The sequence below is a fragment of the Gracilinanus agilis genome, chromosome 2 (genome assembly GCF_016433145.1).
Source record: "Gracilinanus agilis isolate LMUSP501 chromosome 2, AgileGrace, whole genome shotgun sequence".
NCBI classification, from domain to species: Eukaryota; Metazoa; Chordata; class Mammalia; order Didelphimorphia; family Didelphidae; genus Gracilinanus; species Gracilinanus agilis.
The window spans coordinates 673,095,309-673,116,602 of NC_058131.1; the positions used below are offsets into that span (position 1 = coordinate 673,095,309).

The 21,294-nt window shown below is 46.3% G+C and overlaps 1 protein-coding gene across 1 annotated transcript in view; it reads right to left on the reverse strand.

The window, feature by feature from the left end:
* CDH23 (cadherin related 23) overlaps positions 1–21,294 on the reverse strand; it is a 357,372-nt gene that overhangs the window by 47,635 nt on the left and 288,443 nt on the right. Inside the window, exons 26-27 of the mRNA XM_044660245.1 lie at positions 1,522–1,743; positions 322–501 (exon numbers count right to left, since the gene is read on the reverse strand). Coding sequence (XP_044516180.1) covers positions 322–501; positions 1,522–1,743 — 402 coding nt within the window. The remainder of the gene's footprint in view (positions 1–321; positions 502–1,521; positions 1,744–21,294) is intronic.

A 21,294-nucleotide genomic window follows, 5' to 3' on the forward strand; every position in this document is an offset into this window, starting at 1 on the left:
TCTCTCTTTCTCTCTCTCTCTCTCTCTCTCTCTCTCTCTCTCTCTCTCTCTCTGTCTCTCTCTCTCTCTCTCTGTCTCTCTCTCTCTGTCTCTCTCTCTCTCCTTACCTTCCATCTTAGAATCAATGCTGGTTTCAAGGCAGAAGAGAAGTAAGGGTTAGGTAATGGGGGTTAAGCGACTTGCCCTGGGTCACACAACTAGGAAGTGTCTAAGGCCAGAATGGAATCCAGGACTTCCTGACTCTACATCTGACTCTCAATCCACTGAGTCCTCTAGTAGCCCCACCATGTGCTGTTTCAATGAGAATACAATGGTCTTTACTTTCCCCATCTCAGCAGAATTTCTGGGAACCCTTTTCAAGGAGGAGATGCTGCCACATACCGTAGTAGTGGAAGTGAGGCGTCGAGATAAGATGGGGCACTGGTCAGTGGCAGTGACAATTAGAGTGTATCGGCCATGGCTGATCTCATAATCCAGCTCCTTCAGTGTGCTGATGACTCCCTGGAGAGAGACATAAGTGTGATGATTGGAAGGAAAGAAACCTTGGAGTGACAGGGCCTTCTTAACAGCAAAAAGCCTGGGAAAGAATTTCAACTATCCCTTGTAGGAGTAGTGAGATGACCCTGGTATAGCTGACTGGGCCCAACTGAAAGAGGCCCAGCATAGAGATCTATTTATCATTTCTGATAATCTGATAAGGACAGTTTAGTTGATAAGGAAATAAAGGGACACTGAACATCTTTTACCTCATGCTTCCAGCTCTGTCTCCAGGAACATGGAGTTTATTATATATATTTCAAGACTCATTTCACACAAAAGAACCCCCCCCCCAAAACTTTGCAGATGTGCAGAAGTCACAAATTATGTCATATCAAAACACAAAACATTGGCTTCAGAATAGACCAAGGCCAAGGCTAAATTTTGACTAGGTTCTTTTCAGAAAGCCAAGTCGGGGAACATTCCTCCCAGGGTCAAATTGCCCAAGCTAAGGTTTTGGCCTTGGCTATACCAGGCAGCTGCATTCCTGGTCAAAGGGGAATGTGTTAACCCTTTAAATTCAGGTTTGCTAGGAACTCAAAGCTTTTCAATAAGGTCACAATACTTTTCAACAAGAAATCACCAGGATCACAAAAGGGGTCAAAAGAGGAGTCTCAGATTTTTATATACTCTCTTGTTGGCTTCCCACAGCCCAGTTATAGATCAGATCCCAGAGACTCAGGGCAAGGTGCATATCCCTCACTTTAGGGAGAGATTTTGGCTCTCATGCCCCCCAGGCCAACAGAGAAAGTGGAAAATGCCATTCCTTCCTCTAGTATTCCTCCCACTTCAGATGAACCCTAGGACTCTGCCCTTGACCCATTCAGACACCAATGAGATCCCCATGAATTCCCTGAAGTTTCCTTTGTCCATGAATTCTGACTAGTGGAGTCAGCTTTTGAGGCTTTCCTCATCCCTATTTGGCAAGGTTAACCCGTGCTCCCATACCAGGTTAGGATGGAAGATAGAGGGGGGAATACTGACTGTGACGTTGTCAATATGGAAGGTATTGATGATGTTGCCAGCGATGATGGCATAGGCTATGGTGCCATTGGGACCTTCATCCACGTCAAGAGCCTGGATGGTGATAAGGCTGATGTTGACGGTATCTGGACCCTCATCTAGCAATATCTCATACTTTGGCTGTTGGAACACGGGCGCGTTGTCATTTTCATCCACAATTGTCACGTACACATGGGTGGTAGCCTATAGAGAAAGCCATGAGAGAAGAAATGAGTCAAAATAGGGCTTCTCAGACAAGATGGAATTTTTTTCTATTGAATAATAAATGCAGAGAGGCTCCAGTTCATTAAACAAAAGAGCAAGGGAAATTTACCTTTAACCTCAAACAATCTATTTTATAAAACCAAGCAGGTTCTATCATTAATCAACAAGAATTTCTTAATCATCTATTACTGGTGAGGCACTAGAGAGAAAAAACAACTAAAATATCTATAACAATAATGTTATTAAGTATTCTATGAAATACTTTGTAATCGAAAAGTTTCTTTTTTCTTTTTTTTTAACCCTTAACTTCTGTGTATTAGCTCCTAGGTGGAAGAGTAGTAAGGGTGGGCAATGGGGGTTAAGTGACTTGCCCAGGGTCACACAGCTGGGAAGTGTCTGAGGCCAGATTTGAACCTAGGACCTCCCGTCTCTAGGCCTGACTCTCAGTCCACTGAGCTACCCAGCTGCCCCCCCCCCCATCTAAAAGTTTCCTAGTTCTTTTCTAGCTCAGTCTGAGCTCATTCAATATAATATGGCAGGGATAGCTAGGTTGCTCAATGGCCTGGAGTGAGAGGCTCTGGGTTAAAATATGGCCTCAGACTTTTCCTAGTTGCATGACCCTGGGCAAGTCACTTAACTCCAATTATTTAGCCTTTACTACTCTTCTGCCTTGGAACCAACACTTAGTATTGATTCTAAGACAGAAGGTAAGGGTAAGAAAATGTGAAATGGCAGTAATTGAAGGAGGGAAAAGTAACAAAGATAAGGTGTTGGAAGATTACAAATGGACAGAAAGCCTTTTAGCACACAGGCAGGGTTGGGCTATAAGGAGGCAGCAGGTCATGGCAAGCTAGAGTTATTAGAACTAGGGGACTAAACTTTATGGTATATGAATATAATGGAACATCATGGTGTCATAAGAAAAGATGATGGGGGCAGTTAGGTGAGAACCGGACCTGGAGATGGGAAGTCCTGGATTCAAATATGGCCTCAGATACTTCCTAGCTGTGTGATCTTGGGCAAGTCACTTAACCCCCATTGCCTAGCCCTTATTGCTCTTCTGCCTTTGAACCAAAACACAGTATTGATTCTAAGATGGAAGGTAAGGGCTTAAAAAAATGATGCTCGAGATAGATTCAGAGAAACCTGAGAATACGTGTGTGAATGTGTGTGGATATGTTATGAAGTGAGCAGAACCAGGACAATTGACTAAAGCATTGTAAATAAAAACAACTTTGAAAGATTAAAGAACTCTAATCAATGCAATGACCAAGAACAACTCCAGAAGACCAATACTTCCTCCTGACAAAGAGGTGGTGGATAGTAGGTAAAGAAGAAGGCATACATTTTCAGACATAACCAATGTGTAAATTTGTTTTTCTTGCCTATATTTACTTGTTATAAAGAAGGGAAATTTTTTTGGAATGGGGAGAGTTTTTGAGGTAGTGGGATAGAGATGCAAAAAAAAAAGTGTTCAGGAAATACTTTAAAAACACATACAGGAGAGCAGAAGTAACTACAGAGGAGAACCCAGACAAATGGGACTAACATAAAATTTAATATATACTTGAAAAAAAACCCCTGTATGTAACAAGAGGATCATAGTTTCATAAACAATAATTTTTCTGCTCTTCTTTACATATAGAAACATATATATATATATGTTCACACATGTTAATGTTTGTCAAGTTTATAAATTTAAAAAAAAGATGGCTGAGTGGTATTTTTAGCTTCTTCTTCAGGCAGGGCTAGTGAAGTATTAGTGAATCATAGGATATCAAAGTAGGAAGAAAGCTTAGAGATCATTTCATTTAAATCCTTCACTTTGCTAGCTTCATCTTGCCCTTTCTGTCTTTTTTTATCTCTTCTCCATTCTTGGCCCAGGACATAGTCTTGCTGTTTTCACCTCTTTTGTGACTCAGACCCATGGAAACAGCTAGCTAATCAGACAAAGAAGGTATTAAGCATTGTTGATTTTTGAATGAAGACTGCATTTTAAGATTGTTGGTTTTTTTTCTCCTACAGGGGGAGAGTCCTGGACCTATGATATATTCTGTATAGGGAACCAATACACTAGTTTTTAATTTATCTGAGACAGTTACTTGGGGGACTGAGAGGCTAAGGGATTCACCTCTGGTCATGAAGCTAATATGTGCTAGAGGGAGGACCTGAATTTTTATCTTCCTAATTCTCATATCAGTCCTTTACCCACTTCACCATATTATACCATGTTGTCCATTATTCCTTAAGTTAGGATATGAAAATTCCTTTAAATTCCCATCATCCTATTGATTATTCTCTGAGTCTACTTAAATCATCTCAGAAACTTCACTTAATATATGGAGGGAAAGTGAAGTTGACTTTTTATTTTTGTTTTTTTTTTCTGCCACAGAAAAACCTCTACATTTCTGAGGAAACTGAGGTCCAGAGAGTGAAATTACCTCTATAGCTAATACATGGTAGGTCTGGAATTAAAATCTTGGATATCTGATCACAAATTTGGAGCAGTCAGACTTAGAGATCATCTTATTCACTTTACCCAAGGTCACAAGGTAGTCATTAGGAAAATATAGTTTGAGCCCCAGGCCATTTGATGCTAACTGCAGAATAAATTCCACTACATCATGCTCGTCAGACTCCATATTTAGTGATCTAATTGTATCACAGCTATCTGTAAATGGCTCCAACTCTGTATTAAAAAAATCTCTCCCAACATCCATTGCAGTGATTGAATTTGTATTATTAAAGATTCATTTTTTTGTGTCTTGAAGGCTCTTTTTATAATCCCCTACTAAAACAGAAATAACCCGGGGAGGGGAAACCGTTATCAATGAACTATTTATTTATTTTAAAACCCCTTATCTTTGTCTTAGACTTAGTGCCCCAAAGTACAAGCCATGCCCATGTTCCTCCCATTGCCCACTTTGGACCTCTTAATGTTCCATCAGTTCTTCAAAATGCCCAAGCATTGAGCAAGTGGCATGTGAGATTTCCTGTGTGTTCCCCACAAATTGGGCAATGCTGCTCCTCCACTACTTCCCAGCATCCCTGTGTCTTCAGACTCTATGATGAAATTTTGAAAGGTTCTGTGGTTACTGGGGGAGGGTAAAGCAGCTGGAGCTCCTACCTTTCTTTCATCTTGGTAGTCCATCTCACTGCTTGTCAGAAGCTTGAGCTTTCATGGTGAGAACTGAGACAGGATTCAAGGTTCCTTCTCTTCAAGTCCTCCCTAGTATTACCCTGTTTCTGCCTCTTCTTCAAGCTTGGTTCCCACAAGAGGGGCTAAGGAGCTGACAAGGGGTCTTCATTCATCACTAATGACCAAGGAACTGGTGAACTCTGCCCACTAGGTTTGAACAGGCTGTGATCATCTTAAAGCCAGCTAGGCTCAAAACTTCAAGAGACCATGAGACAGAAAGTTCAACATCAGAGGCTGTTGCTGCTCCCTCCTTATGGAGAAAGGATCATAGGGTCATAGGAACAAAGAGACCTTAGAAGCCACCAAGTCCAAATCCACCATTGTACAGATTGAGGAAACTGAAACTCATGGAGGTTAAACAATTTCCCCAAGGTCAAAAAGCTATCAAGTATCTGAGGTATGGTTTGAACTCAAGCCTTTCTGACTCTTAAGTCCAATATTCTATCTTCCATGCCATTTAGCTGTCAAGAGGGCAAATCCCCACCAAGGAACATGGACCAGAGTCTTAGGGAACATCTAGAATTCATCTATTTCTCCATCTGCTCCAATCAGGAGGAGAAGGACAGCCTGTTGGGTAGAGGGGAAGAGACTGAAGGAAGGGAAAACTGAAGGAATGCCACTTCCCTTTCTATCCCTGGGAATTGCATGTGGATAGGATGGTGGCAATTACGAACTGTAAATTTGCGAGGAGCTTTGTTGTGACACTTCTCTCATAGTGCTGGTGAGGATATAAGCCATGCCTTGTCGATTTTGGAGCTCTGCCCACTAGGTTTGAACAAGAGGACTTGGGACACCCAGACAAACTTCTCCTGGGAGTTGGAAAGAGGCATCAGAAGGAAAGCCAGACTGGAAATAAGAAAGAACAGAAATCTGGGCTGGTCACAGAGAAAGGATGTGACAGGCCTTCTCTAGAGGCAATATGGCAGCTGGTTTCTTGGTGGGACCAGGCTATAAGGCTCGTTAGCTAGAAGGAAAGAGAGCTTCAGGGGAAGTTGATGACATATATCTCAGCCCAAGATTCCAGGCCTCTTTAATACCTATCCTTGGTGGTTTGTTTTCTATTTTACCTTGAAAGGAGCAAATGTAAATCTGGAAGTGATCTCAGAAGCCAGTTAGTCTAACCCTCTCATGATAGATTAGGAAACTGAGGCCTTGGAAGGGCAAATGTTTTACCAAAGGTCATAACAGAGGCATGATTTGAACCTAGATTCTATGACCTCAGAACCAATCCTCTTTCTATGTTTCATGGCATTTAAGGGAAGAAAGGAGTATCCATGCCTGGGCCAGGACTGGCCTGGTAGTAGAACTGGAAAAAGAAGGGATTACTTTTCCTCAGCAACTTTGGGGGATCACACAGTAAAAACTGGTATAGGAGAGAAGGAAAACTCTAGTGACTTGAAAGCTGGACTCCTTCCTGCCAGAGATTCATTTGTTTACATGATCTCTAAGAGGACAACATCCCTTTCCCACTTTCCCCTCAGTGACCTGAGTAAACTCCAAATGAATTTCCTTTTTATTAGGAGAGAGTAAGAATATAATTTATTAAAGGCATGGTTTTAGGAGCATCTAGAAAGGGAAGCGGAGCTCACAGTGAGCCCAATCATAAAGCATCCAGAAAATAGAAGAGGTCGTTGGACTTGGGTTTAGCTCTAACTCTCAAATATCTGAGCTTCGAGCTCTATAAAATGGGGGGTATGAATATTTGAACTCCTTACTCCCCATAGAGTGACTGGGAGGAAAATGCTTCACAAACTTTAAAATACTTAAAAGTAATGCCGACTCCAAATCTAACCATTGTTCTAGCGTGTCACACTCCAATACAAAAAGCCATATTTCTAGGATATTAGATGTAGGGTCTGAACCATCTCTCTAGGAGGTAGCTGGGTGGCTCAGTGGATTGATAGGTCTAGAGATGGGAAATCCTCGACTCAAATCTGGCCTCAGAAAATTCTTAGCTGTGTGATTCTGGGCAAGTCACTTAACCTCCATTGCCTAGTCCTTACAGCTCTTCTGCTTTGGAACCAATATAGAATATTAATGCTAAGATGGAAGGTAAGGGCTTTAAAAAAAAACAATTCCTCTCACTTTATACATGAGGTGAAATCTGAGTGTAGGTCCTTTGACTCCAAACCCAATGGCCTTTATTTACATCAGAGAGCCTCTTCAGGCTCCACTACCACTCATTATTTCTCAGACTCAGAAATATCACAGTTTAAATGGAATCCCCCAGGGGGATTAACTAATTAACTAACTAGAGTTAGCAAAACCCTAATAAGCTATGTTATGGCATGCATTGTGTGTTACATACATGTATTAAAGCATCACATGTTATGCATTATAGATATATGTCATATCATGTGTATATGTATCATAGTATTACACGTTATATAGTATTATGCTATATTATACACTGTTATATATGTATTATAGTATCATACATGTTACAGCATTACATTATACAATTATAGCATGTGTATATAACAGTACTACATACATATATTATAGTATTATATTACATAGTATGTATATATGTTTTATCTCTGAGCCCCCAAATCAATGGCAGACAAAATTTTCTTATTACATTTTTAGGTAGAACGTGCCTCAAATTCTACGATGAGCCCCAGACTGTGAAACCAAGAACCCATTCATCTTTTGAAAGAACCATATATCCCGACTTCCATCCTGAAGGTCCACAGGGAGGAGTCCATTCATAATACTTGCAGAGAGCTGAGTGACGGATTTGGCACACAGTAGAGACTTACTAAATGCTTGTTCCCCCCTTTTTTATTTCTTCCAGAATGGTCAGGAAATGGGGAGCTTGGATTCAGCTGGCTGGTCCAGCTAACCACGGCCACACCTAAACATGCGATCCATTTAACCCTACGACTCCATTGAACAGTAATTTATTTTTATTTCTGATGACTCGAAAGACACACAAGTTGGACTTGTCTCAGGGTCATTCCTTGCAGAGTAGGCAGAATTTGAACTGCCTGGCTTCCTGGCTTTGAAGCAAATGAGTTTCCTAGATAGATCTCGAAATGAAATAGCCAATACTATCAGGCTGGAGGGCATGAACCAAATTCCTTTGGGGAATACAAGGCTGAAAGAAAGTGCCTTTTTCTTGTGAGTAAATGGGCACAACCTTCAGAATCTATAAGTAGAATAATTTTAAGAGGTCACCCTAAGGTCACCTCTAGGGTCCATGGTCTATAGCAGTGATTCCCAAAGTGGGCACCACCGCCCCCTGGAGGGTGCTGCAGCGATCAGTGATGGCCACAGGTGCATTTATCTTTCCTATTAATTGCTATTAAAATTAAAAAAAATTAATTTCCAGTGGGCTAAGTAATATTTTTTCTGGAAAGGGGGCGGTAGGCCAAAAAAGTTTGGGAACCACTGGTCTATAGTCACGTAATTTAGAAGTCACACTTGGTCTTTCATCATCTTAAACATTTCTAGAATAGTAAAATCTTTTCTGCTTACTTCTCTGGTTTACTCTCTAATGCCTCTGTGAAAGAAGACTAATGGTGTTGGAAAAGAGCATTGACCTTGGAGTCAAGAGGATCTGAGTTCAAATCTTGCTTTTGTCAATGCCAAGGACAATGGATTTTTTTTTTTTTGTCCTTCTTTGTAACCCTAGCACTTTGCATAGTGTCTGGCACATAGTAAGGACTTAATCATTGCTTGTAGCCTGACTGACTCTGTGAATGGTCAAACCAGTCTCTGAGCTGCAAATTCCTTGTCCATGAAAGAAGAGGGGGAATTCAACTGACCCTAAGGTCCCTTTTAGCCCTGAATCTCTAATGTGAGGGTCCTGTGACTGCAAAACATTTCCTCATCCTCTAGGTTGGAGGTTGGCTGATAACTGGCTTGGTCATGAACAGATCCTAGTTTGCAATATTGATACTAGTGGTGTGAGAGAGGTAAGGGCTAGGCAATTGGGGTTGAGTGACTTGTCCAGGGCCACACTGCTAGGAGATGTCTGAAACCAGATTTGAATCCAGGTCTTCCCAATCCGAGACTTGACCCTCTATCTGCTGCTTTTAGAGGATTTCTGTTAATCAATTGTTTCAGTCATGTCTGAATTTTCACAACCCATTGAGGGTTTTCTTGGCAAAGATTCTAGAATGGTTTTCCATTTCCTTCCCTGGCTCGTTTTATAGATAAAGGAACTGAGGCAAACAAACAGGGCTTAGTGATCACACAACTAGCAAGTATCTGAAGCTGGATTTGAACTCAGTTCTTCCTGTCTCCAGGCCCTGTGCTCTTCACCAGCGGCCTTTTTTAGAGAATTAGGGGGACCCAAATGCAGGCTTGTTTAGTGGTTAAAGAGCAAGTGTCTGAGTCAGGCAGACCCAAATTGAAGTCTCGTCTCTGATGCTCACAAACTTTGTGACCCTGGGTAAGTCCTTTATCTTCTTAGTGCTCTGCCAACTCCTTATGATGTTAAATTGTTTGTTGCCAGGGAGAGCCTGTTTGCCTCTTGGGAACTCCTTCTCTGTGCCGATCAAATCACAGGTTTGGATAGGAAAAAAATTATTTATGGGGAGAAAAGACTGGAGCAAGCTGCTGCTAAGGGAGGGTGCGCTTAGGGGGAAATGGGGATTCCTGAAAGGACACCGGGGTGGGGGGCATGTAGTTGTGTCATACTTAAGGTGGGTGCTTCAGGGGAGCCGAGCAGCACCCACTACGGACGGCTCATTGGCGAGAGCTGAGTGCTAAAAGGAACCAGGACGCGTCCCCTCCCAGGCTCAGCCTAGAGCACGGAACGCCGGCCAGAGTTCAGCGCGGTCTGGCCAGCATGTAAGCGCCGGGCTGGGTCGGGGCCTGCCCTTGCCACACTGCCCCCTACCCCGAAGCCAGCGCAGGCAGGTATTTGAATGGCCGCGCTGCGCTCCGAGGAGTGGGCTGAGGTGTTCCGCGTGGAGAGGAGAGGAATGTGTGCCTCCGCCGGGACTTGGGCAAACTAGGCGGCGGCAGCCCAGCCCCGAGCGCCGCCTCTCCTTCTCGCCTCCGGGGGGTGCTGTCCCCTCTAACACGCTCCCTCTGGCTGGCCGCCTGGACTTGCAGCCGATCAGTCACTCGGAGGTTTCTGTTGGGGCTGCCGTCAGCTAAGTTCTCAGGCGCTGCCGCTGCCGCTGGGGCTCAGGCTCCCGACACCCCCCGCCAGGGAAGCCCACCTGGAAGATGGAGCTGCATCCTGGGGCTGCCCTCGGACCCTGGGGTCCCCTGCTCCTCGCTCTCTGCCTGGCTTCCCCCAGAGGTAAGCTCCCGAGCTTTCCCTCGTTCCCGTCCCGATAGAGAAAGCCACCCCGGGCTCTTCTTCGGAATGCGGACGGGGAGGAAGAAGGCTGGCAGGGGGCTCGGTCCCATTTCTCCTGGAGCTTTGGCCCAGGAATGAAGCCTGAGGAAGGCTGAGCCTGGAGTAGGACTGGGTCAGGGCAGGGAGAGCAGCTGTCAAGCTGGGTCTTGCCGGGCAGGAGGGAGGAAACTCCGGATCTGGGCTTCGTAGGGTGGAGTTTGGGCTTTTGTTTGGTTTTGTTTGGGCCGAGCCAAGGATAAGATGCTGACATCTTGCTCTGGCCGGTTTGGGGAGGGGGTGAGCTCGCTGGAAGGGGGCAGGGTCCCTAGACTGGCTGGGCAGGGGGAAGGAGGGCTCCACTTGTCCCAAGGTCCCGCAGTCATTTTGAGGAGGGCTAGGCTGGGGCATCCATCTGTACACTGGCAGGGCTGGTTTTGGGGATTCCTCTGTCCTGCCGAAGGTGTCTTTCCCAGCATGCACCCACCCTGAGGATACTTGGGATTGGGGCAAAGCATCTGGCCAGGATGCGATGTTTGCCTCAGCTGAGGGCTGCAGTGCCAGGGGTCCCAGCGTTAGGTGGGCATCTGGAGCACAGGACCCGGCAGCTTTGTCCCTGTGGTGAGGGAGGCCAGTGACTCCCAGTTAGGAGGGGAGGGCAGAGAGACAACACCCCTGGAAAGGGCAGTGACTTCAGGGATCTCCCCAGCCTTCGCCAGAAGCAGCACCCCGCCCTCCACTCCTCTCTTAGCCCACCTTTCCCTCCCCACAATTCCAAGCCCTTTCCTCGTGCCCAGGTAGCCGGGGGTCCTGGGAAGGGTGGACCAGAGCAGTTATTTCCTTTTCATCTCCCCACTTTACCTGTCACCTCACTTACACCCAGGCCCTCTCCACAGTGAGCTCAGTTAGGGGGGGACAAACCAACCCCGTGAAAAGTGTCCCAGGCCGCTTCACAAATCTTTTGCGGGACAGGAGAGGAACTTGGGCTTGCTGCAAGAGACCCGGCTAAAGACCCCGGACTGTCCAGGAGGAGGGAGAAGAGGGAAGGGAGCTGCGGACAGAACTGTGCTGTCCCGGGTTCAAGAGGGCCTCCAACAGGCCCTCCCTCAGAGGGGCTGGAAGTCAGACTGGCCGGGTTCAAGGGAGGGCGCAGGCTCATAGAGAAAGAATGCTGGAGGCTGGGCAGAAGCCCCAAAACGCCCTCACACACTCTGCTCTGAAGGCGACCTCTTATCTTTGACCTCAGGAGGTCCAGGCTCTGGGGGCCTCTGATAAGTGGAGGGCTCTGGCTGGGGAGAGGAGGCAGCAGTGTGAGGGGAAGGCCAGCAAAGGAGAGAGGCTGCACCCCACTGAGCCAGAGCCCAAGGAAGGAGGGAGGGAGAGAGAGAAGGAGAGACCCTGCTCTGAATGACAGCCAATGGTGGGACTGGGCTGAGGAGCCTCCAGTGAGCCTCCACACCACATGAAGGGAGGAAAGGTTTCCAGGGAGTGCTGGAGACTTGAGAGGGAGACTGGGGAGGGGAAAGGGAAGAGCAAGACAGTGACACACAGAGAGAGGCAGACAGAGACAGAGACAGAGAAAGACAGAGACATAGAGGGAGAGGCAAATAGAGACAGACAGACAGACAGACAGAGGCAGAGAGAGACACAGAGAGAGACAGAGAGAGAGACAGAAAAAGAGAAAGAGACAGAGAGACAGAGGGAGAGAGAGACAGAGGGAGAGAGAGACAGAAAAAGAGAAAGAGACAGAGAGAGAGAGATAGAGACAGAAAAAGAGAAAGAGACAGAGAGAGAGACAGAGACAGAAGAAGAGAAAGAGACAGAAAGAGAGAGAAAGATGCAGAGAGACAGAGAGACAGGAGAGATTGGGAAGGAGGGAGGAACAGGACAAAACTTAACTTGTTGACTTGTTTGGTGCTTTACAAATACAAAAGCACTTCCCCATTCATTATTTGTTTGAATCTCAACAATCCCATGAGGCAGGCACTGCATACATCATTATCCCCATTTTTTAGATGAGAAAACTGAGTCTCATGGAGTTTAAGGGATTTGGCTGAAGACCAGTTAGGAAAAGGAGGAGCTGAGTGTAGACCAGGCCAAGTTTCTAGGCCAATGTTCTTTCTAAATCATAAAAATGTCACTTTAGGGTTCACAAAGCACTTTATAAATATTATTTCATTTGACACAACGATCCTGGAATTCAGCTACTCTTATCCCCACTTTATAGATGAGGAAATGGAGTCTGAGAGAGGTTTAAACATCGTTCCCACTAGCACATATATAGTAAATGTCTGAGGCAGGATTTAACTTGGGTCTTCTTGACTCCACAGCCAATACTCTATCCAATGTGTCCCCTCATGGTAATCATCACCATTTTTTTTTTCTATCCCTAAAATGGCGCCATTGGGTACTTCATGTTTCCTAATGTTGGTCTAGGCCACCAAACTGGATCAGTCTGTCTCTTTGGGGATGCCTTGCCCTCACTCTACAACTCGGGAGACTGAGGCACCAAAGAGTCAAGGAAATAAGCCTGGAGAAGACAAAGAGTTAGGGCTGAGGCAGGAAGCTCCAGTGTCAAGCTTGGTCCCACAGAGTGGGAGGGAGGAAGCTTCCTCATTGGGAGCTCCCGATGGGCTCAGAGTAATGAGTTCCCAGCTGCCCTCCGATGAGGCTAGTTATGGAAGCCGAGCAATCTGACCTGTGTGGATGGCAGCCATGGCAGGGTCCCTCCACTCTCCCCAAATCACAGGCCCCTGAAGTATCTGTAGGACTGTCAAGTGGGAGGCTGCAGAACCAGAGTAAAGAACAACTTCCTAACAGTAACCACCACCTGCAGAGTTCATTGGGCTGTCTTGCTCCCTTCACTGGAAACTTTCCTCTGGAGGATGAGGGTCTTTTTCAGGAAGGGGCTAGACCAGCTTGACGTTGAGCTCTGTTCCAATTCTGTGATTTGGGGCTGAGGCCCAGAGCCACAGGCTTCTTAGCCATGGCATGGAAGACTGGATTTGGACTCAGAGGACCTGAGTTTGAATCCTGGTTTAGCCACTTCTTACCTGTGCAACCCTGGCTAGTGGCTTCCTTTCTCTGGGCTCTATTTGTATCCTCTATAAAATGAGGAGAACCAACTGGGCCATTCCTAAATTCCTTTCCAATCTGAAAGCCTGTGCGCCCAGGATCTACGTAGATGTGGATTACACTTCAAATCCAGTTATGCGCAGGGAGAATTAGTCTAATTCTTCACTGACTCAGAGCCTCATCCCATAGCAGGGCCAAGAACTCATAATTCTCACTCTGTCAGAGACTCCTCCAAGAGATCCAAACTCCACAAAATTCAAGAAGTTTATTATTTCTGATATTTCTCAGTTTATTATTATTATTATTATTATTATTATTATTAAAAAACACCTTTCCCTTTTATTTTAGAATTGATATGAATAATAGTTTCAAGGCAGAAGAGTGGTAAGGGCTAGGCAATTGAGGTTAGGTGACTTGCTCAAAGTCACACAGTTAAGAATTATTATAAGTATTATATTACTCATAATAAGAATTATTATAAATATTAGAGGCCAGATTTGAAACCAGGTCCTTACATCGCCAGACCTGGTTCTCTGTCTACTGAGTTGCCTCAATGCCCCTGATGGTCTCTGTTTAAAGAACTCGGTTCCAGAGTTACATAAACCTTCCTTTTCTCTGAGGTTCTATGGCGATGACTAAGTGCCCACAGGCCCTCCAAGGAGCTGTGGTTTTAGGGAAGCAGCCCTGATCTGAGAGTTGGGAGATCTTGATTCTTTTCCCAGATCTGCCACCATCTTGGTGTGTGACTTTGGAAAAAACAAAAACAAAAACAACAAATCTCCCTGAGTCTCTGTTTTCTCACCTATAAAATGGGAATAATACCCCAGGCTGTATGGAGACTATTAAATGAAGGAAGAGAAAGGAAAGTCCTCTGAAAAATAGCACCATGCAGATATGATGGGTGACCACAAGTGCTTTTTCTTAGGTGATGGGTTTGACGGGCATATATGAAATACTGCGGATGCCGAGATAGAAATGAAGACAGTCTCTACCCTCAAGAAGCTTATGCTTCATCGACACGTCATCCACAAAGCCCGGCACCAACTGCTGTGGAGAGGGGGAAGGCAATTTCCGCCAGGTCCCAGGCTTTGAAGGATATCACATCCCTGCAGGCATGAGGCACAGCCCAAGGCTGAACTCTGCCAGGAGGCTCTGGCTGACAGTGCCAAGGGCGGGTACCACGCTGCTCATGAGCTTAGGGGAAAGGAGGATGCAGCCAGTGGCTGGCTTGGGTGAACGATGGACGCAGACAGGCCTGATAGCTGGTCAAGGAACTGGGATCTTTTTCAGTCGTTGGGATGGCAGATCCAGGCTGGGAAGAAGGTAACCATGCTATAGGGGAGGGCCGAGGAAGATATACCAAAAGCAACAGATAGAATGCTGCACTTGACCTGAGTTCAAATCTTGCCTTAGACACTGACTTTCTGTGTGATCCTGGGTAAATAACCTCGCTCAGCCTCAATTTCTCCATCTGTAAAATGGAGATAAAAATAGTACCTCCTTCCCAGAGTGATTGTGATGATCAAATGAGGGAATATTTGTAAAGTGTTTTGCAAACTTTAAAGTGCTATGTAAATGCCAGCTCAGCTATTATTTACAAGGCTTAAAGCTACTTTCCCAGCCCAAGATGGGTGGGCAGAGGATGTTGGTTCAGAGAAATGGAGAACAATAGGGCTTCTTCTCCATTTTTTGCAGATGTAGCTGAAGCTAAATGACCAAACCAGAGGAAGGGAAGAATTAGGTTGGTTCATTTGAAGTATCCAATTTTCCCAATGGAAGCTCCATGAGAGCAGAGACTCTATTTTAGTCTTTCTCTGTATCCTTGGCATGTGGCACTGGGTTTGGCATGTAGCAGACACTTCATAATGTTTATTGATGGATTAATCACAGAATCTCAGGGTTAAAGAAAAGACTTTAACAATGATCTAGGCAGGCAGCCCTCTATAACTCACCTAATAAATGATCCACTAGTGATTGCTTTTTAATATTTTTTTAGCCCTTGCCTTCCATCTTAGAATCAATACTAAATATTGGTTCCAAGATGGAGGGGTGGTAGAGACAATGGGGGTTAAGTGACTTGTCCAGAGTCATACAGCTAGGAAGTGTCTGAAGCTGGATTTGAACCCAAGACCTCCCATCTCTAAGTTTGGTGCTCTTTCCCCCTCATCTTCTCTTTTAAAGGCAAAACCACCCAATATTTCTTGAAAGGCATGATCTTGGGGATCTGTCACCATCTAGGCTTCTTTCCTCCGGAGGGTCTCTCTAGCCTATTAATGTTCTCCCTAAAGGTAGAAGCCCGTCCAGAGCAGAGTCCACTGGGAATATCTCCGATCTCCTTCTAGGCTCTAGACTTCTCTTCATGTAGGCTGAGATTGCATTAGCTATTTTTGTGGAGAGAAAGGGGAAGTCTTCTGTCTTCCCTCTTCAACATCTCCAATTGCAAAACGAAGTGATGTAAGGTCCTGATGCAGTTGTGTACAGGTTGCATAGGTGGCCAGAATGGACCACAAAGATGAGGTGCTCACCCTGTCCCACGGAACACAGACTTCTTCTGGGGGGTCACAGTCAGGTGACATTCATGCCTTCCTTTAATGTTCACCAATATACGTAACATATATTAGCTCATCTGCTCTTCACATCAACCCTGGGAGGTGGGGGTTATTATTTTCATTCCCATTTTACAGATGAGGATATTGAGGCAGACAGATTTTTAATGACTTGCCCTGGGTCACAAGGTTAGCGAGTCTTTGAGGCTGAACTTTTTTTTAAAACCCTAACCTTCTCTTAGCATCAAATCTAAGACAAAAGAGTGGCAAAGGCTAGGCAGATGGGGTTAAGTGTCTTGCCCAGGGTTACACAGCTAGGAAGTGTCTGAGGTCCAAGACCTCTTGTTTTTAAGTCTGGCTCCCAAACCACTGAGTCCCCTAGCTGCCCCTCACACCTTCAAATATAACGACAGAGGCAGCTTGCAGTATTGTGGAAGTTCAAATCCAGTCTTTGATATTTCCTGGCTGTGTGATCTTGGACAAGTCACTTCACCTGTTTGCTTCAATTTCCTCAAATATAAAATAAGGATAATAATAGCACCTACCTCTCAAGAAGGTTAAGGGATAATATTTATTAAAAAGAGTGTATTGGGGGGCAGCTAGGTAGCACAGTAGATAGAGCTCCAGGCATGGAGCTGGAAGGACCTAGGTTCAAATCTGATCTCAGATTCCTAGTTGTGTGACCCTGGATAAGTCACTAACCCCAATTGCTTATCCCTTGCTGTTCTTCTATCTTAGAATTGATACTAAGACTAAAAGTTTAGTTGTTTTCAGAAAGGGCTTAGCACAATGCCCGGCATGTTGTAGGCATCCAACAGAACAATGAATGAAATACCACTTGGTATCGTTTGCTGATTTCTGAGGCATAAATACTCACCCTAAACATTTTACAACCGTCTCTCTGAGCTGGCTCTAGCACACCCTTCTCTGTAGCTTAGACATCGGTAAATGTACACATATCAGAGATACCCACTCAGAAGCCTTTTACTGGAAGGGATGCCTGATCAAAAGGTTTGAGGCCACTGCCATAGTCTTCTTGCTATCAGCGTAATCACGGAATTGGATGGTTCAAAAAGACCTTGAGGTGGGGGCACAAAGGTGGCTCAATGGATAGAGCAACAGGCTTGGGGATTGGAGGTTTGGGGTTCAAATCTGACCTTGGACACTTCTTAGCTGCGTGACTATGGGTAAGTCACTTAACCCCCACTGCCTAGCCCTTCCGGCTCTTCTGCCTTGGAACTGACCAATTCTAAGACAGAAGGTAAAGGTTTAAAAACAAAAACAAACCAAACATCAAAAAAACTTGGGGCCAACCTCGTCTAGTCTGTCCCATACCTGATAAAGAATCACCATGGCAACATACAAGGCAAGCGGCCACTCAGTCTTTGTCTATCCTTCTCTAGGGAGGGGGAACCCCACCATGTTCTGAGTCAGCTGTTTCTACTTTCAGATTATTTAAAAACCCCAAAACAACCTTTATCTTCTGTCTTAGAATCAATGCTGTGTATCTGTTCCAAGGCAGAAGAGCGGTAAGGGTGGGCAATGGGGGTTAAGTGACTTGCCCAGGGTCACAGCTAGGAAGTGTCTGAGGCCAGATTTGAACCCAGGACCTCCCATCTCTATCCATTGAGCCACCTTGCTGCTCCCAGTGCCAGTTCTTTATGCTATCCAGCCCCACTTTTGTATTCATCCTCTTTTATCCGCCCTCATTTCCCTCTACCTTTATGAATTTGAATTTTCTGAGTTGGATCTTCTCTGCCAGGAAAGAATGAAGAGGAAAGTTCTCTCCCTACCAGGGCCCCCGACTCTGGAGGAACAGGGGATGGTGCTGCAGCCTTGGGTTAGGGTCTCATCATTGCCTTCGTGGCTTATATTTATCCCACTCCAGTGCCTCCTGATGGTGTTGGGGTGCTCCTCTGCCTTTGGGTTCTGCCAGCAACTAGCAAGACTTTGAGTCAGTCAGTGTCACTCAATAATCCTTCATCACCTATCAGCTATGTGCCAGGACCTGTGCTAAGTTCTGGGGAGCCAGAGAAAGCTTCTAAAGGCCCGAGTAAGCCCCAAGCAATGAGCGTTTATCAGGCTTAGATTGTTTGCAGATGATCAGCACCCTGTTGGCCACAGAGTGTTGAGTTTTTTAGCCATGGTGGTTCTCCAGGACTATGTTGGTGGGGCTTGATCTGGGCTGGGGGGTGGCAGAACCCACTCCGATGAGATCCCGGCTCCTCGAGGCATTGGGGTTTATACTGATGGGTAGTTGTGAAGACCTTTACCTGTGCTAGCTCATTGAGTTCTCCCAATAGCCCTTTGAGATGGGAAGGGATGATGGGATTATCCCTATTTTACTGATGGGGAAACTGAGGTGGGAGGTGGTCAGAGAGTTAGAAGTCTATTTATACAGCTAGAACTCACGCTTTCTGTCTCTGACAGTGTCTCACTTCCCCACAGGTGAGTTGAGTTGTGGGTGGATAGTAAGAGCTGGTGTTATGATCTAATTCTTGGGGGCCTGACCCCTTGGGGCCCAGTTGGTGCAGGACGCTCTAGGCTTTTAGGTGGATGAGATGTTTAATGATCTAGCCTCGAAAGAAAGAAGGCCAGGAGGAGGGCTGTAGGTTAGTAAAGAGATCTTTGCTGCCATCACTATGAATATCACCATCAGAACCATCATTGCCACTCCCAATCAACTCATCAGAATGGATTTTTAAAGTATTGACTCTGAGGGGGCAGCTGAGTGGCTCAGTGGATTGAGAGACAGGAGGTCCTGGGTTCAAATCTGACCTCAGACACTTCCCAGCTGTGTGACCCTGGGCAAGTCACTTGACCCCATTGCCTAGCCCTTACCACTCTTCTGCACAGCATTGATTCCAAGACGGAAGGTGAGGGCTTAAAAAAAATAAAGTGTTGACTCTGGGCCAGGCTCTGAGCCATCAATATCACCATCATTGCCAACGATGTCGCCATCATGGCTGTCACCATCGATGATCGCCGCTCATGCTGTGATCATTTCTACTATCGCCCCCATCCTCAGGCATTATTAAGCTCCGACTTGGCTCAAGGTTTTGGGTGAAGGGAGGCAAGTAGACTTGCTCTCCTCCCTGCTGATGCTTCCAATCTAAGAACCTTTCTCCGCAATGTGGGGCACAAGTCATTGGCTTCCTGTCCATCTGCCGCCATCCAGGATCTCTGCTGACCTCTTCCAGCTCCCAGAGTTCTGAGGGTATCCGGGGGCAAGGAAGGGACGGCTCTTCCTAGGACCACATTTCCACCGCCTCCTGGAGCTCTAAGAACTGGAAGACAGCTTAAGCCGCTGACTGTGCAAGTGAGAACGGAAGGCCTGTCTGGCCTCCTCGGTCACCCCGTTTCAGGCGGTGATGACCCCTTTGGTCTCGCTACAGCTTCTCTTACTTTAAGCTTCCTCTCGTTCTCCATCCTCACTGGCACGGATCAAAACTGATCCACATTTCCTCCATAAAAGCCCTTCATGGCACCGAAGGCAGAAATAAAGTCATCCCCTCGTTTTCTTTTCTCCAGGGGAATTACACAAGTCCAATTCCTTTAGTGATTTGTCATAAGAATTTGCTCCTCATTAGGGCTGGAAGTTAGGAGGCTTGGATTAGAGTCCCCAGCTTTGCAAGGAACACGCCAGGTGATTTTGGACTTTTCTTGTTAAAGTCTCTTCTGTCAAATGAGACAGGGAGATGATCTAAGCCATTCTCTGATCTGGCTTCTCCTGTTAGGGATGGGGGGATGCTATCATGTAAGGCGGGTACAGACCAGTGCCCGGAGGGAAGACCCACCAGAAGAAACGAGTGCAAAATGTTTAGGAAGAGAAAGAAGGATTAATAGAAGAGGGGACTGCAGGGGTGGGGGAGCTACCCAGACCCACGGAGGGCCCTGGATAAGATGACCTCTCAAGGGTCCTTCTGGCTTTAGGATACTCGGGCCCTGATGCCTGCCTGGGCAGCTGACTCTCTGGGCTCTGCAGTCCTGGAAGGGAAACATTCCCCCGAGGGAGCAGGGCTGGCAAGGGCACCCTCTAATTTCCACCTCAGCTGGTTCCCTTCTGAGCAGGCCAATGAGTGTTTTTCTGAGCTGTGCCCGGCTTGGGCTTTTCCAGTCGCTAGAGATCCCGTCCAAAGCAAAGAGCGTGAATAAACAATCGCTGAGCTAGGCTTCGGGATCCTCCCTGCTGCCTGGGCCAGCTAGTCATCCAAGGGTCAGCCAGGCCAGAGTTGGGGATGAGGGAGGAATGGAAGAAAAGGGGAACTGAGCTTTTCCTCAGGGCTCAGGGATCCTTGGCAGCCCGTGTTCTCGTTGGTCTGGGCACGTGTCCATCTATCTGCTTTTCTGAAATTGAATTATTGGTGCTTGATGCATTGGGGTGGGGATCCTGGGCTGCAGTGAAAGGAGGGTGGGGTGGGCTGGAGCTATCCTGGGTTAGGCTTCAGGAAGACCATCTGAGGGCAGGGCCTGGCAACTGAAGAGCCATCTGGGGTCTTGGGGGGACAGGCCCCCAGAACCTTCCCCAGGGAGATCCTTTGAGAGAGGCTCTGCACTCCAGAATCCCACGGACCCTCTTCCAAGGTGCTGGAAGTGCTGCTTCCTTCAATAGAGTTCAGGCTTCCCTTTCCCTGTCTCCCTCAGGGCCCCCGATGTGAATGGGGCCCTTCCTGTTGGAGCAGGTATCAATAAACACATCTGAGATTCCCTTTGTCTTTGGCCCTCACAGAGCTCCTGCTGCTGGGCCCCAGGGAAGGCTCAGTTCTAGGCCCCAGGAGGCCACTGTCCAGAAATCTGCTGCCTTTCAAGGCTTGGACTCTGGGCAGAAGCCGCCACCGGTGATCTGGGATGAATTGAAGTTATCAGTGGTGTGGATTCAAGATGAGGGGGTTGGGCAGCGTCCTGACAGGGCACGAGAACGAGGGGCCTGGATCTAGTCCCTGCTCTAGCCAGAAACACTGAGCAACAGCAGCATCTCGCTCCGTTGCTCTAAGCTCCCCACCAGCCCTGCCAAATGACTCGTTCCAGGTCCCACAGCTAGTAAATGGCAAATTTCCAATGGAAAGGATGCAGACTTCTCGAACTCTAGACCTTGCTATCCCGCCCCACATGCCTTCTCATGTTTACAGAGGAGAAAACTGAGGGTCGGAGACGGAGAAAGTTAGATCTACCCCCTTCTCTTCAGCAGGAGGATTTATTGAGAACACGTGGATGAGGGGTTTAGGTCAGATTTAAGGAAGAACTTCCCAAAAGACAAGGGAGAGATTTTCCCTCTCTCTAGTGGAAAATGGTCTTTTGGGCATTACTTACCCTTGGGCTAGGGGTCCTTCTAGGAGCGGTCCATTCTAATTCCCCATCTGGGAAGTTCATGGGGCATTTTATTATTATTATTATTATTATTATTATTATTATTA